At 35.1% G+C, this 16,930-nt stretch overlaps 1 protein-coding gene across 2 annotated transcripts in view; it reads right to left on the bottom strand.

Annotated features, from left to right (window-relative positions):
• Positions 1-16,930, bottom strand: part of GPM6A (glycoprotein M6A) — a 139,673-nt gene that overhangs the window by 36,186 nt on the left and 86,557 nt on the right. For both annotated transcript variants that reach the window (XM_027799879.2, XM_005435276.4), the window contains exon 2: positions 9,435-9,627. In XM_027799879.2, coding sequence (XP_027655680.1) covers positions 9,435-9,475 — 41 coding nt within the window. In that variant the 5' untranslated portion in view covers positions 9,476-9,627. The remainder of the gene's footprint in view (positions 1-9,434; positions 9,628-16,930) is intronic.

Raw genomic sequence — 16,930 nt, 5'->3', positions numbered from 1 at the left:
GTATAAGTTCATGACATTACCCACTTAAACATTTTGAGCAATGAAGATATTTGGTACCATGAAACACAGAGGAATTGTTAGCAAAGAGAGAAGACAAGCAAAGGCAGACTTCAGAAAGAAGACACAGCCAGGAGGGAGAAAGAAAGATTTATTAATAATCATGTACTACCTGCAAAGGAAGACCAAAAAACTCCAGGTAACAAAATAAATCAGGTCAAAAACCCTGAAATATCCTCACTGTAGAGAAGGGGAAAATGAAACCAGTATGAAAATGTCAGCATAGGTCCATGAGGGATTTTTCCAAGATTAGATTAATACAGAGTCTAAACTTCTAAATTTCAGGTGGAAAGAAAACAAAATCAGAGTACAGAATACTCAAAGTTTGCTAGGAAATGGTGAACGGAGAAAGGATTGACAGTTAACAAAGGATAGGAGCAACAAAGGCCTAAAAGTGTTTTTTACTGAAGTAAAAATAGAACATAATAAAAAGAAAATAGGAACTTCTGATTCAATATTTCTGGGAGAAACTTTTTATGTAACCAAACAAATCTTTTGCTCTAAACTAAAACCAGACTGTTAGGATTATATAAAGAGATCATCGTGATTATCACACTATAAAATGCAAGTTACACTCACATTCTGCAAGGATCAGATTTTGTTGTTTTACTCTGAACAGAAGCTAATGTGACATAAGATCCCACTCATTTTAACAGATTTATTTGTGGCATTCAACCCTTTTACAGGTATGCAGAATATAATCCTAATCATCATCCTTTAAAAGTTTGATGGCTGCTTCCTTCCTAGGAACAGGACAGTTGAGCCGAGCATGGCTCATGGAGCACCTCTAAAAGCAGTAGAGAACCCACAAGCTGATGGAAGAGTGGCAATAGCAGCACAAACCACATCTCTGCCCTATGAATTTCATAACTTTTTTTGGAATAGGAAAGGATCCATCATAAGAATTTAAATAATCATGTTATGTTTGAGTCCAAACCACAAAATTCTGACTATGACATATGGACGAGGCTGCTTCTCAAAATTGTTTCTGATAATCCAGGCTTGTTCTGTCTGCTCACCTCTAGCAAACCTACTTTCTTTAAAAATGTTTCTAAGACGCTAAATGTGGAAGAAATCTGGAGCCCTCTTTCCCTGAAGAAGACCAAAAAAAGACTGGAATTAGTGCACAGTAACATGCAGACTTTTGGCAGAATCACATGATGGTGTTGTGCACTAAACATACTGAATTCCCAGGCAACTTTCCATAGCAATAAAGCGTGAAAAGATGTGGCAAAAACATATAACAGGATTTGTGAGTATTTTGTTATTACAAATGTAAACTTGGAGTCTTGTACGCTACATACTGATAGTGTAAGACTGACAACGTAATACTAAAACTCCAGATAAGCATTGGTAATAGTTATTTTTATCCTTTTCACATCTCCTGTGGAAAGGCCAGTTATCTTAGTTTTGCATGGCACATGAAGCAAGATTTAGCAATAAGTGTATTACATAGGAATATATGCTTTCCATTTTATATGTTCATAAATTAAAATAAGACTAGAAGGAAATAAAGGCATTTAAAAGAGGAAAAAAGTATTTTCTATGAAGATGAACCACTGGCTGAAAAGGTCTATTGCAAATGCTTTGTCACAGGCACACAGTGATAGTAGCCAATCCAAAATTCCAAACAACCAAGAGAGATAGCTGCTTAACACAGTATTAAATAATACAGATGTTTGCCTAAAAGTAGTGGACTCTATTTTCACAGACAAAGACCAAAAAATTCTTTATGTAATATCATTCTGCTTTTATTCACACGCGCTGCTATGAATTTCCTTATTCAATTATTTCATAAAATGAGGACCACATTTTTGCAGGTACCTCCCAAATCCTAAATTTTACTTACATAGATTCTTACTGGTTTTTGCTTTTAACAGGATACAGAACACTAAGCTACATAGTGCAGCTGAGTAGGTAGTAAATGTAACTTTTCAGCACTGTATAATCTTGCAAAAGTCATATTCTCAACTGCTGGCATGTTTTGTCAGACCTGATGCATCTACTGAATGATACCAGATCTAAAATGTTTTGCCCTTAATCTTTATTATGCTATATTTGTCCAGTGTTGCTTTTTACGTGTGACTGAACCATTCCAGTGAAATAGAAACTGTTCTCCTTAAGTAAACTGTGTTGGTTTTTTTAATGAAAAATGCATCTTTCGATGACATTGTGCTTTCTCCTATAGTTCCTGTCAAAGACAGATGGGCCAAAGTTAGGCCTTCTTTGCAAAGATAACTTCATTCTTCTACACATAGTCAGAATCCAGGCACAAGAACTCAGTGAGAACTCTCATTAGCCTACTTAGAATTCTTTTTACCACTGAGTTCAGTGAACAAACCTTTAACTTTACAGCAGTAGGGATTATGGGTACATCCCCATTAGTGTTTTGGCTCAGTAATTGTTTGGTTTTGTTTGTTGGGTTTTTTTGAGCAAATCCTGCAGCTGTCCCTACTTATTGAGGTATGGTTTGCATCATGTTTGTCAGAGTGCACAACCTGGACTCGCTTTCCAATTCAGCTAAATCGTAAGTATGCTCCAGGAGTGCTCCTGCTGTGCTACAGCCACTAATGGATGTTCATTGTATCAGGCAAGACTGAGTCCAGACTAAGTCCCTGAAATAAATACTGTATGAACAGAATGTTATTAGCACCAAGTATTTGGGTCTATGAAACCGTTTCTATCGTGCTAACTAACAATGCTTTCTAATGTATATGTAGCCATATGACTCCTTTGCTTAATTCTGGACTACATCTTCAGAACTTACATCACAAAAAAACTAAGAGGGAAGGTTCTCTGTAGATTTCAAAAGAGGGTTAGAATAAGGCAGTTGTCAGCCCATCATTGTCCATTTTTCGTAGTGCAAGATTATGCGCCTGTGCTGCATACAGTAGGCACACAGTACTACATAAAAAGCTAGGATTTCTAAAATACTTAGGTAAAATGAGATTAATAGAAAACAATATTCTGTCACAGAAGCAACTATAATTCACATGTATCAATGTAGTAATATTCAGGTATTTTAAAGATAGTTTCCAAGCATTGCATTTGCAAAATAATTTGTAATTAAACATTTTTGCTGATATTTATAACATTTTTCAGATACATCACTTTTTCACAGGTATTTTAGAGGTATCAAATTGATCTAATGCAACAATAAAACCTATTAACTAAAAGCAAACATCTAACAGGCATACTTATAAAATAATTAATTTTTATATAAAACTATCATTTTATAAGAACCTTTTAATGCTAATTTTACACATACGAATCTAAAAACTTTAGATCATACTCCCCAGGCAACAGATTTGTTATATAAAGGAAAAGTAAACTATTGTTTAAATAACTACTTGGATATTATTACATAATCAGGCATGTGAAAACAATCCTTAACAAAAAGCAGTATACACCTCCAAAAAGGCAGTACACATCTCAAACAAATGATTCTACAAGCCTGGCTTCAACCACAGGCAGTCTGGTTTGGTACATGCAACCTGTGTACATCTCCACTTCTTTCCTGTTTCTTCCTGTTTTGCTGGCTTAGACAGCGGAATTGGTACGCAGATGAATCTCCTCCTGATAGAACCAGTAGGATCATTCTCCAGGGCTCTTTGGGATGGTTGTTGTGACATATGACATAGCCCTGCATAGGTTAGCCAATCGCTTGTCCTGATAGAGCCTTACATGTTTTGCTTCCTATGATACAAATTATGTTTTAAACACTATTTAAGTTTAAACTTAAAGAATGCCAGGCTTTTGTAACAGAACAAACATGCAGAGGGAAGACTGGATTAGTACCAGTGTGTACTAAGCTGACGACTAAAACAGAACCATCACATGGTCTAATTCAAATATTTATAAATATAGCATTTCATACCACCTAGCTTTTACTACAGGTCTCATTGTATTACCTTTCACAGCGTTCCATAATATTAGTGTAATAATATTAATGATAACAATAATATTTTTAGTGGTACCAATATTTAACTTGTGACAGCTGAAAAACTAACAAAACCAAAGAACAGGACATCAGAATAACATCTATTTATCTACCTCTCAAAGGACTGGTTTCAAACACTAAGAGTGGCATATAAAAGCTTCTATGCATTCTCTTTTGTTTTTCCTCAAAAGGAAGCTGTTACACACATATACATATATTACTACATGATATCCCTTTAATAAACAACATCTATACACTGACTAACAGGAAGGTTATCAGCAAGCATCAAACTTGGACACAACAGCATTTGAAACACAGGCGTTCACATTTTGAGAAGAAGGAAACTTTTAGCTGTAAGAAGGTGGCTCCAGTAGAGTGTGACAATTCCAACAGAGAAGATAGTGACAACAGACTTACAGATTGTAACTTAGTTTACTATTTGGTTTCACACCTTTAAAAGGAAGTGAATTTACAATGACTTGAATTAGCTCTGACTGTAGTAGGATAATGTTGTTAATGTTTCTGTCAGAAAGATTTCTTCATTTTCCACTCTAAGACCGTGATTCCCTTGTTTTGTGGTCTATATATCACAAACAGGTGACAGATGGCACTAACTGGCCTTGCATACTAAAGAGAAAGAACCACGAAAAGAAGCTGTTGGGAAATACACGAAACACCTTGTGCTGCTGATTTCCTAAAGAACATCTTCTGGAATTTGTTCCAAACACCAGAAAAATACAAAAATCCAGCTCATACACTACATGTTTGACAATCATACACCTATTTCTGCTGACTATGAAATCTTGCCAAAATCAATGATTAAGTAAGCAAACCTAGTCCTACACAGTACTTTGCAGATACAGTGTTCACTGCAGTTTACTAAGTTATTTGAAGAATGGCTGAATACCATATCTGTCTCAAGCAGATTACTCAGTTTCAGTGAAGCCTACAGAGCTGTTAAACTGATAAAGTAGGCAACATAAACCTTTCACCTCTTACAGATAAAATATCATAAAGACAGTTTTCAGGATAATTTAAACCACCATACTTATTGTCTTAGGATCCCTTTGAATCACAAGGAACTCAAATAACCATTCTACATCCACTGAAGGAATCAACATCCCAAACAACAGCTTATAACTTCTGTACATTAAATCCTGAAAAAAGGCATTCCTTCACTTGGGGAGGGGGTAGGGAAAAAAAAAAGCAGCTACTGTTACAGCAGTGATAATGTCAATAGTAAAGAAGTCTGGGACTATGGAGAATGAAGTTTCACAAAAGTGATTCAGAAAACAATATAATTAGTGGTTAGTCCCAATGGAAAGATTTCAAATTTCAAATGTTTTTTATAAACATCTAATTTATTAAAGGTTTATGGATTTAGAAATAACTGTGTAAAGACAGGAGTCTACCTCATTCAGCTTTGTGATTTTTGAAGATGTGTTCTCTTCATAAGGAATACCTGTCTGTACAGTATGTGTTCTCATAATTTGAATATGTTTGATTTATTTTAGTTTTAAAGAGTTTAGTTTTACCTACATCACCCTGAAGAAATTCAAGTCAGGCTGTAATCCAGTACTTTGAGAAAAAATATTTTTTTTTAAAAAAAAATAATTGTTATTTTTTAGAAACTATTGTTTTTACCAGCCTATTACAGGCCCAATTTGGTTTTGTATTTTCCCCCTCATAAAAAGCAAGCAAAACAGCATTCTGTACTGTAAACCTGTGCTATAAAAGTACCATCTCTGCCGCACCTCGCATGTCTCCAGGATGTCTCCAATACCTCAGAATTATTGACCATGATCATTCCATATTTTAACTAGGAAAGAAAATCATAACTTTGAGAAAACTGATTTAACTGCTTGGCATTTAAGGAATTTTGAAACCAGATGCAAAACTTGCTCTTTATTTTTACAATTATAAATATTTACTAATTATTACTATTTCCAAAGCAGTTATGAACTGCAGCTGCTATATATTATTTGAACTTAGATAAAGGGAGCTGGCATCATGGACCATGTCCACTTTGCAGAGCAGGCACTCAGACTGCCTCTTCTATTCCATGGGGCTGCTGCTCTTGGCTTTTAGCCCTCCAAGGGGACTTCAAGGCATATTGCAGATTCTTAATTAATTCATCTCTCCCCAAACACTGGGGCACCATGTGGGATGAAGGCTCTCCATGGGACAGCCGGGTCCCATCCCAGCTCCCCAGACAGGGAACAGGGCAGCCAAAGGCAGCCAGGGCAGTCTGAGCCTCATGGCCAGGTGAGTCCAGGGTGAGGATCTGAGTCCCCCAGGCTGGCTGAAATGGGGTCCTGGGCCACAGAGACCATGGGCAGGCTGAGAGGAGGCAAGGCAGGAACATTTAGGGCCATTGATTCCCTCAGGTACATTGATATGGACATTTCTGAATGGCTTTGTTGGATTTAGGGACTTTGGCTTTTATTTTAGGTACATAAAGAGTGTTTCAGCTCTTGTTTATGCCCTACTTTCCCCACAGGCATCTTCTGCTTCTTTTAAATTGCAATGAGTAACTGTAATGACAAAGATAAAAGATATAGAGTGGCTTGTGAGTTGTGTTATTTGAATTCAGAACACACACAGTTGTGGGTACAGTTAAAAAACCCTTATCTCTTTACCACCCACATAAGCAGCTCTCAGATAGGGATTGATTTTTGTTTTGAATGACGTTTGAAATCTACTGTGCTAATAAAAATATAGACAGAAACCATAAGCATGATTAAACAGAATCTAACACACTTCACTCCACTGCAGCACCTGCTTAGCACATTTATCACAGTTCAGACTCCAGGTTAGCCGGAGACACTTCACAGCTCTAGAAGCATTAAGAGCTAAAATGTCTTAAATAACCTTAAAAAGGTATAATTTAGTAGGGCACACTGCTAGACTTTTTTTAATTCTTATTATTTCTAATCAGAACAATAAAGTAGGTTTTATTTCAATATATATAGTTTTAAGAATGTAGGCACTGCACTGTTTGTTTCTACTTACGTATTTTTTTCTTTCTGCTTTTTGGCCTTTCAAAGCAATATAATTGCTATAGGGCTTTTGTGCTGCCAACTGTTAATCAATAGTTCTGACATAATATCATGCATTACTTCTCCTGACAAATTATTTTAAAAAGTAGGGTAATATCTATTTAAGCAGGTAGAAAATTAATGTGTGCAAATTTCTTTGAGAATCACACAGTTTATCCAGTTAAAAACAATGAGTCCTCCACTTTTAGTCAAAATATTTGCCTCTCCACCTTTTAAGACATAAATTTAGAGACATCTTTCACAACTGAATAAACCAAAATTCCAATATCAGCAGGTCTAGCAAGGGAAGAATAGGGTTTAGTATACCTTTAAGTAAACAAAAAAACCAAACAAATAAAAAGCTACTAGCTAAGCCAAAAAATTAAATGCCAAGAAAAAAAATAATAATCACCTTTACAGTTCCTTAATAATTTCCACTGAATTATATGTATTTGAACTACATCTTCTGACTGATATTTTCACTTAAGTATTTGACAGAGGGAAGCTGGAAAACTTGCTATGATGAGAAAGCATTGATTTGTGGCTGTTCTGCACTAATGGCTTCCTAGGGACTAATAAAATAAGTTACAACCTAATAAAATGACTGATCTTTCATTCAGGATAACAATGAACCTTAGCTGCCAAGTCAAGTCAGACCCATTATTCTAAATGACAAGCCAAAAAGGCAAAGCAGAAGTCACATACTTCCCATCAACCCAATATATTGTTATACAAGAAAATCTAAATTCCTCAGTCCTAAGAAGAAATTTTAATATATACATAGCTGTGGCATACCTACTGGTACATTCTCCCTTCAGGCTACTAATTCCACAAACAATACAGCTAACATCCAACAGAGAAGCTTTTGAACAAATGATGATAATATAGCACTACGCAAGTTAAGAGATTTAAGGTTCTGTGTCTTGGTATTGTGAAAACAGTGGTACCAAGTCAGATCAAATATATATCTTGTCCATTTTCCTATCGCAAACTATAAATATAAAAAAAGTAAGAGCAGGCAATTCAACATGATAAACTCCCCAATGCTATTCTAGCCTCTGGGACTTCCTGAGCTAGATAAGTTTGCATGCCATCAGAAACCAACTGGCTTTGTTTTCCAAAATTATCCAGTCTTCCCTTGAACCCATATAAACTTTTGACATCCACAATATGCAACTAGCTTCACAGGTCTGCTACACAGCAACTGAAGAACCATCACTTGTTCCTTCTGAACCTGGAGCCCACTAGTTTCCTCTGATATCTCAAACTTCCTGTACTGGAAATGAAAGATAATCTAACCTTGCAGCCCTTATTCATAACACTGAATTTACAGACCTCTAGCCCAACAGCTATTAAGCACTCTCTTTCTAGATTGAAGAGTCCTACTATACTCAATTTTTAACCATTCAGCCTCTGTTCTGTAACTCTAATAATCTCTTTTTGCCTTCTTTAGGCATCAATATTGTACACAGCATTAACGACATGGGTGAAAAATGGATTTATACAATGGCATAAGTATGTTCTCTGTTTCACTATGATTTTCCCAGTAATTCCTGGTACTTGGTTTGCTTTTTTGATCACTGCTAAGCACTGAGCTGCCATTATCATGGAACTATCAATGATAAGAGGTCAATCTTTTGGTGGGTGATCAAATCACTTATCAAAAAAGCATTAATAAAAGAAAAGGTTTAAAAATTTGAGGATAGGATTCTTCAGCTTTAGTTACAATCATTAGCAGCCAGATAACAATTTGGATTACAAATATCTAAGAAAATCACGTTTTAAAGACATCATTTTAAAGAGATTAGAAAATATGTTATTTAATTTCAGGTTACAGTAAATTACTTTGTTAAATGTAATTAATTTACCAAAGGGAAGGAAATGCTCAACAAAACAAAGGCCTTCCAGAAATAGGTTTTCAGGAGCAGCAAAGTATGAAACCTTCAAAACAGATGCATTCTAGGAAAACCAGAGGCAACAGGGTTTTGACATTTCGAGTCTCAGGGTTCTGCAAAACTCTTCAGTTACTTCTTTATTGCATTTATTCCCAGAACTAATCTGATACTTGTTACACACTTGTGCCACGTCTATTTAGAGCATTTTCAGCAAAGAATCTCACAGGAAAAAAAGGATAAAGCCTTCCATGTATGAAAGAGATTTATCATTATTATATGAAGTAACCTTTAGTAATAAATTATAACTATGGGATATTAAATAGTATTACAAATTGCTTGTAAATAGTAGAAATATCACCTCTGTCAAAATTTCATCTGCTGAGCCTATCAAAGTCACTCTTCCTATGATTCCCATTACAACACATTTTCTTGAGTCAAATTTATATCCCCTGTGGAATTTTTCAGCAGTTTGAAAAGGAAACAATTAAAAAAACCCTAACTTACATGGTAAAGACATCAATAACATCTCCTGCAGCTCTTGTCATCTCGAAGTAGGTTTGCAGAATGTTGACAGTTCCTGAAAGTGCTTCATGTCCACAACCACAGAACAGCGCGACTCCAGCATACAGCAGGATGGTAGCAATCAAAGATGCGTAGGGGATACCACCCAGGCATTTGATGCAACACTCGAAGCACCCTACATGAAATAAAGTTGTGTTTTAATATATCAACAAAGTAAAATGTAAGCTTTTTCTTTTGAGAAATACTTTTGAAAATTGAAGACTGCAGTCCAAAGAGACATTAGGTCAAGTATAACAACCCATAATGTCAGAAAATCTGGAAAAGGACACAGATTAATTCAACTTCTGAGTTTCCTCAGTTGCTACTTGACCTATTAAATGTAGACATGACATCTAATTAACATGAAACATTAAACAATTTCTTGTACAGCGTCATTTTTTTACTCAGAGTAGGTTACAATATCAATCCTAGGTTATACCTATAGTCACAATTCCTGTTGCTCGCCTATCAGATTAATGAGGAGGATCCTCAATAACAGGAAAACCACCAAAAAAGGATATCCAGTTCAATTTCTTCCATCACCACAGGTTTATTTCATTTCTTCATCTTTACAGTGCTGACAACAGAATTGCTTCTGCCCACAGCACCAATTCTTTGTGCACCATTTGAAAACCTCACAATAATAAATTAAGATATCCACTAAAAAAGCACAGAATTAGAAACAATTATAGAAGTTGAATTTTCTCTCAATGTATTTTACCCTGTCCAATGTTTCTTAAGTGAGGCCAATTGCTTTTGAGTTATACAAGGCCAATCTTTTGTCCAGCCTTCAGAGTGTTTAAACCAATGCCTTGTTCCCCAAAAAAAACCTTTCCCCAGCAAGGGTGCTCAAATTTCTGGGACTACCATGCATAGTTTGTCAAGCAGTTTCATGAATGGAGCATCTCTGACTCTCCCAAATCTCACCACTCCCATGGTGAGGCACTCCCATGCCCTTCTGGAAGAGCAGAGAAGGCAGAAACCACTGGCTGAGGGAAGGAAAAGATGCATCGACTCAGTAGCCAGAAGTTTTATTTTTCCTAAGCATTACCAGTTTATGACAAAAAGGATTTGGATAGAAAAAAAGTGTGGCCTATAAATTTTAAATGCTTATACAGACAATACCGAATTAAAAATTACTTATAAGATATTCATCAGCTGTGAGTCAATATATTTTAACATGCTCCAAAAGCTTTAGGCTAAGCTAAATCACAGCAATACCAGAGATGTATTTAAAAAAACAAACAAAAAAACCCAAACAACAACACAAAAACCCAAACAAATCAAAAAGGCACAAAAATACCATTCTCTAAAGAAAGTACATCTTTTTTTCTTGAAGTCCATGTAGCCTCTACACAATTTTGTATTTTGTCCTTTAAGTTAGTAAGTTGTCATTTTCTTTAACCTCAATAGCCAAAGTACTAATTTCCTCTCTGGCTGTTCAAACATCCATTTTCTGCTTTTAATGAACAAATATCAATCTGTCATACATATATATATATATATACATTGAGCAGCTATTTATACACAAGACTCTCTGAAGATAACAGTTTAAGCCATTTTCAAATATATACACATTCTAGTTAAATAGAAACCTCTATTGATATTTTGTAAATACAAGTACTACAAAAGAGTATTTAAACTGCTCGATAATTTCTGTGAGAAAAACATAATTGAATATACTAAACCTGTACAAGACAGACTTCAAAAATCAGGGTCCCAACTATGTATAGCTGTATAAAACAGAAAGAAAGATACAGCTTGAGACTACTTTTAAGGACAAATTACTGTATCACAGCCAACTGTAAAATACCAAATGCAAAATGTACAAATCCATATACTTTGCTGCCAAAGTCTTACTAAATAACCTGTTTACAAGCCACCCAACTCCAGCAGCCATCACACACCTACATGGATGCAACACCTTTCCCTCTTCTAATACTTTGGTAAGAGCATTTTATGGTTTTTCCCTCTCTAAGCCTATGTGACACTGGTTGAAGGATATGTGACACTGGTTGAAGGATATATCCTCCTTGCAGTTCGCATCATCCGATTATACTGACAGTAGGTAGTTTTCCTATTCAGCAGCACTGGGCTTTAAATGTCCAGTGATCACTTTGTGTCTTTCTTCAGTCATTTGTTAGAATACAGGGGTTTACACCCAGGAAGTCTGTGGGCTTTCCATCAGGGGGAGGTCTTTGGAACAGACTAGGAAAATATATAAATGTGTAACATCTTGGAGTAATTTGGAGTAACTAATTCTGCATGCAGATAAATACAGGAAATCTCTCATAATTCCTTCAGTCCTGTTTTCCAAGACTACCCCTAACAATAACTGTAGTTAATTCCTCAATGTTTAAAAGCCTACACAAATACTAGAAAAGGTTTCTTCACTGGAAAATTTGCTGTCTAAAAGGCATAAAAATAAGAAATATACATTGAAAATATTCACATTGAACAAGGACTGCAGGGACATACATAGTTGCATGACATCAGTTTATCACAAAATGCCCACTTGTCATTTTCAGAACAAGGTAACAGCAGAAAAAGCCTCAGGAAACTAGTAATGCTGTACACCTGTCAGCATTATATGAAAAAGTTAAAAGGGGGGGGGGGGGGGGGGGAAGATAACAGTAGAGTGATAATGGGAGTGATGTATCAGAGCCTGAAAAATCAAAGATGAAAAAATAAAGTAGACCTAAGTATTTACAGGGACATATGAACTGTAGGGAGAGTATTTCTTAATATTGCAGTAGCTTGGGGCCTGGAGGTAGAAGAGAGATTGTGTTAAGATTTCTTTATCACCTTCTGAGACAGGTAAAGTGGCAGAGAGAAAGTTAAAGAAATGACTATTCAGAACAAAAATAGCTAATAATCTGAAGCAGAATGAATTTCATTAAGGACACACTTGCATATTACTGTTGTATTTAATAGTGTGAGCATTTTTATCTGGAAGGAGCTGGCTGTGCACTACCTCCTAAAGCTGCTGTACCTCACCCACTAGGTCCAGTGAGAGTTGAGCACACAATCAGATGTCACACACTACACCAAAATTCAGGGTCAGCAATATTACTTTAGCTTTATTATAGTGAAACAGTGTAATAACGTAAAACAGGATAAGGTAAAAACAGTATAATACCATAAAGTGATAAGAGATGTAATAAGGTGCAATCCAATGGAAAATTTCATCAGAAACATTTTTTTCCCCAATAGTTTTAAAATTTGAAAAGTAACTGAAACAGATTTATAGTTTGTAAAGAAAAAGTGCTTCTATTCCTCTCTCACCTTAGAACTGTTCATGTTAATAAGCCATTGATGGAAGCTTTTAATAGCAGTATATTTTACCAATTCAAAACCTTTTCACTCATACAAAAATTATTGGAAAAAATTCCTCCAACCATAAGAAATTTACAAATAATCAGGTATTTTCAAGGCCTTGTTCATTTATTCAACTCTTCCATAGGCCTAGTACCTTTCTCACTGCTTTCTTCATGAGTAGCTCTAGAGTTTTCAGTGCTGTCAAATCAACTCAAAACTAAAGAAAATCAGTGAACTGGGACTAAGATTTTAAAATGGATATCACACATTGTTCATACTCCACAGAAGGTAAATGTGCTGTAGGTAACACTTGCTCAAGTTCTTTTCTTTCAGCTCTTCCGTATGTGAAAATAGCTGTTTAATAACAGAACAATATAAATGCTATTTTAACTTGCACAATGATATTAAACTACCGGTACACAACGTGACTCAGCTGTGCAATGTGTGTATACATCTCTGTGAGACAAGCAGTCATTCACAACTCTGAACACCATCTTCATAAGGCAGTTAAAACATACAGCCCCAGAAATAATTGCTAGGAAAGATAAAAAAGATTGTATGTTCCTTTGATGTTTGTTTTCATCTGCAAATACAGGTTTCAGTAACTTTCAAACAGTTCACTCTGAACAATAAGCCTTCACAATAACCTTGGTGTAATATAATTCAGCATTTTCTGGTTTTATTTTGCTTATGTTTACTGATATTTTTTCTCAGATAAAAATCTAGATCTCCTGGGACTATGTATTTTTAAATAAACCATAGGAGGTAATACAAAACACTATTCTTTGTAGCTTTCAACATGAAGAACTGTAAGTTCTTTTTTTTATTATTATTATATTTTATTATAAATCATTCCACAGAGAAAATGTGATAATGAAATACATAGAAGATGACGAGACAATTAATTTTATTTTACATAGGTACAATATAACTCCAAATACTGGCTATATTCAGCTATCAAAATAGTGCACCATTAATGTTGCATTACATAGATCCACTTTCCAGTCAGCAAAGACCTCATAGACAACTACCTCTGCCCTTCCTAGTACAATTATTACTGTCTCTATCAGAAATACTCTTGACATAGGTATATAAACTTCTGCTTTAAAAAGCTCATGAAGTGTTCTTTATACAGCTAAATCTGTGCATACCTCTTCTATGCTGCTTTTTGTGTGCAAGTTTTCTAACAAATCTCCAATTGCACCAGCAAAACATAGGATGACCTCGTCTGTTTATATGATCTCTTCTCTACACTAAGAAGGCAAAAGATTTAGATCAGGAGCAAAAGCAGGAATTGTCCTTGTCATTTACATGCTGGTTATGCACACAAATTGCACTGCAACAATCATTTCTTTGTTGGTGTGTTAGTGATATGCAAACTCTTACATCTCAGTGCAGATCAGGACATATATAAATGACAAATAAAACACACAATCCATTTCTGGCCAGTGCATTAATTTATTTAATTTTTTAGAATTTTTTTTAAGAGAGATTCAGAACCTATATCTCTTGCCACATTAAGCCGTTGCAGTTTAAACAATGATATCATAACCAGCTTCAGAATGCAATTATGGTAATATCTTTTACACAAACTTTTAAGAAAACCCATCCACCCCAGATTTCTATGGAAAAATTAAAATGGCGAAAATAAATATTAAAAAGAAATATATTAAAAATAATAAACCGAGAGAATACAGAAAGATTTTCTGGTTTTGCTTTTTTCCTCCTTTGCAATGAATTTTAAGCTAGAACATCTAGGATGATTAATCACATAACTACATCTTCAATGCATTACTGATTAATCACAGATAATTACATCTCCAATAGGAACAAGTACCTCTGAAGATCATATAACATTTTAATGATATTTTTGCTTAACTTATTTTTCTTTAAGATTTTTCTATCTAATATTAGGAGGCAGGACAGCAGACCCTAAGCAAAATGTAAGAGAACTAAACTTGAAATGGAAAACAAAATAAGAAAATCTTCTGTGTCTTCTATGCCTCTCTAGGCATGCATTTTTTCATTTCTAAATTTGTACCACTTGTCACACAGCTTTCACGGCCAATCGATTCAAATACAGTTTCACAGACCATCATGAAACGTGCAGATTTAGTTCTGAATTTGATTAAGCTATCCTTAACCTCATGAAGTCAAGCTACCGTTATGTAATATTTTAATTGATAAATACATCCATCAAAACAGATAGTACTGAACAAAGAGCAGTAATTTTACTTAGATCTAGTACCAACAAAGTCCCAAATTTTTCAACATGCGGCATGACTTCCTGATCTGAAACTGTTCTCCAAGGCATCATAGCAGAGCAACAGGCAAAATCCAGCTCCCTTGATATTGTCCCAAGTACAGAAGACAAATAAAACATTTGAGATGTAGTTTAACAAATAAGGGTAAAGCAACATTTGGAAATTAACCAGCAAAGATCATCCTTGTACTGTAATCTGAAAAAACTGTTCAAGAGGTGCCACATACACATCCCACATGATTGCCCTCTAACTGTGTGCTAGGATCATTCCCTCTACACTCCCACCCTCCACCATTTTACAAGATCTTCTGGAATTTAGAGGAAAACTTTACCACCTTGCTATATGAACCAGTAACAACTAAATTACCTTTCTTATTCTTGTTCAGGAGTGAGCTTCTAATTTAAATTAGCTTTCCCTGAGAATGTTTACCATTACAGAATTACCTAGCAAGCAACAAAATTTACCACAAAATGAATTCTGAAATACTAGCTGTTAAGACTACAGTGGAAAAAGAAAGAGATAACAGTATTTTATTAAACTGTTATAAGCAACATGATGTGTAGAAGAGTAGAATAATGCCCACAGAAAATCTCAAAAGGATATTCAGGGAAAAGGACAACTAATTGCAAGAAAATACAAAACAAATATGCAGGTATTATCATAACACCTTAAATTCTGTATCATTACTGGATCTACTTTGGCTTGTTATCTTCTTAGTGTGATTGGATGTCAGCTAATACTAAAATCAAAATGTTATTCTTTAGGCCTTTACAGTCATTCTGCAATTAATAATTGCATCAGCTGCTGCACTCAACATGGGACCAAGGCTAAGAGGAATTATAGAAAGACTTTTGCTTATTTACATGCAGAATTTCGCAAACTAAATTGAAATACCTAAGATTATGCATTCTCACAACTACTATAATTTATGTTTGCTAGCAAGAATCCCACTGGCCAAAACGACAACTTTAACCAGGGAGGATACAGTTTGGTTATGCTGGATCTTGAAGGTAGCTCTCACAAACCTATCCCTTCATCAGATGTCTGCCTTTATATTATTTTGCATTAAAAAAAAATGTCGCATAAATCATCTTTGTGCACTGGTTTTGATAACTTTGTTACCCAAGTGAGATATGATGGATCAACATTTCAGCAGCCTGCAACCAGAAGTCCCCCTCTGTAGAAATACAACTCATCCAACAATAAAGAAGCAAAAGATTTCCCTTTGCAACACCCATCCCGACTGACTATGCTCTCATTCTCTAACTTATAGAAAGTTTCAGTTATTGAAAGAACATGGTTTCAGTTATTTGGATGGTGTTGAGATTATCTCACCATGGATGTGGAAAGCCACCACATACATAGGCCCCACACACAAGCCAACAATAATAACAATAATATAGCAGCATAAAAATCCACAATTTTCTGTCATGTTTATTACTGTTTTGTCTTCAGGTTATACAGAAGTTATAGCAACATAAAAAGTTGTAAAATCTTTAAAAGATGTTTCAAAATAATAAAAAAAAGAATATAAAAATAACATAAGTACAATAAAGTGGTCTGAAAATGGAGCTTTAAGGGACTGCACAAACTGAATGTGTAAGCGAGGAATCCTTTAGTAAGAAAAGACGCAATTTTATTGCCACCTTTAAGAACTGATGACTTCGTATGTGGCTAAATGCTGTAAAAGGTGAAACTGAAGCAATAAAGGTGAAATATTTGGTCCTTCAGTATAATTTTAATTCCAGAAAATATTTTTAATCTTGTCTGCAGTCATTAAAGCAAAAGAAATACAGTGTTCAAAAGGTAAGCAACCTAGCTTAGTTCAGTTCTATCTAGCGCTTTTTCCTTAGTAGG

This window comes from Falco cherrug, chromosome 1, assembly GCF_023634085.1.
Source record: "Falco cherrug isolate bFalChe1 chromosome 1, bFalChe1.pri, whole genome shotgun sequence".
Taxonomy (NCBI): Eukaryota; Metazoa; Chordata; class Aves; order Falconiformes; family Falconidae; genus Falco; species Falco cherrug.
Note: the sequence above shows the minus strand (reverse complement) of the source record. Positions and strands in the feature narration are given on the sequence as shown.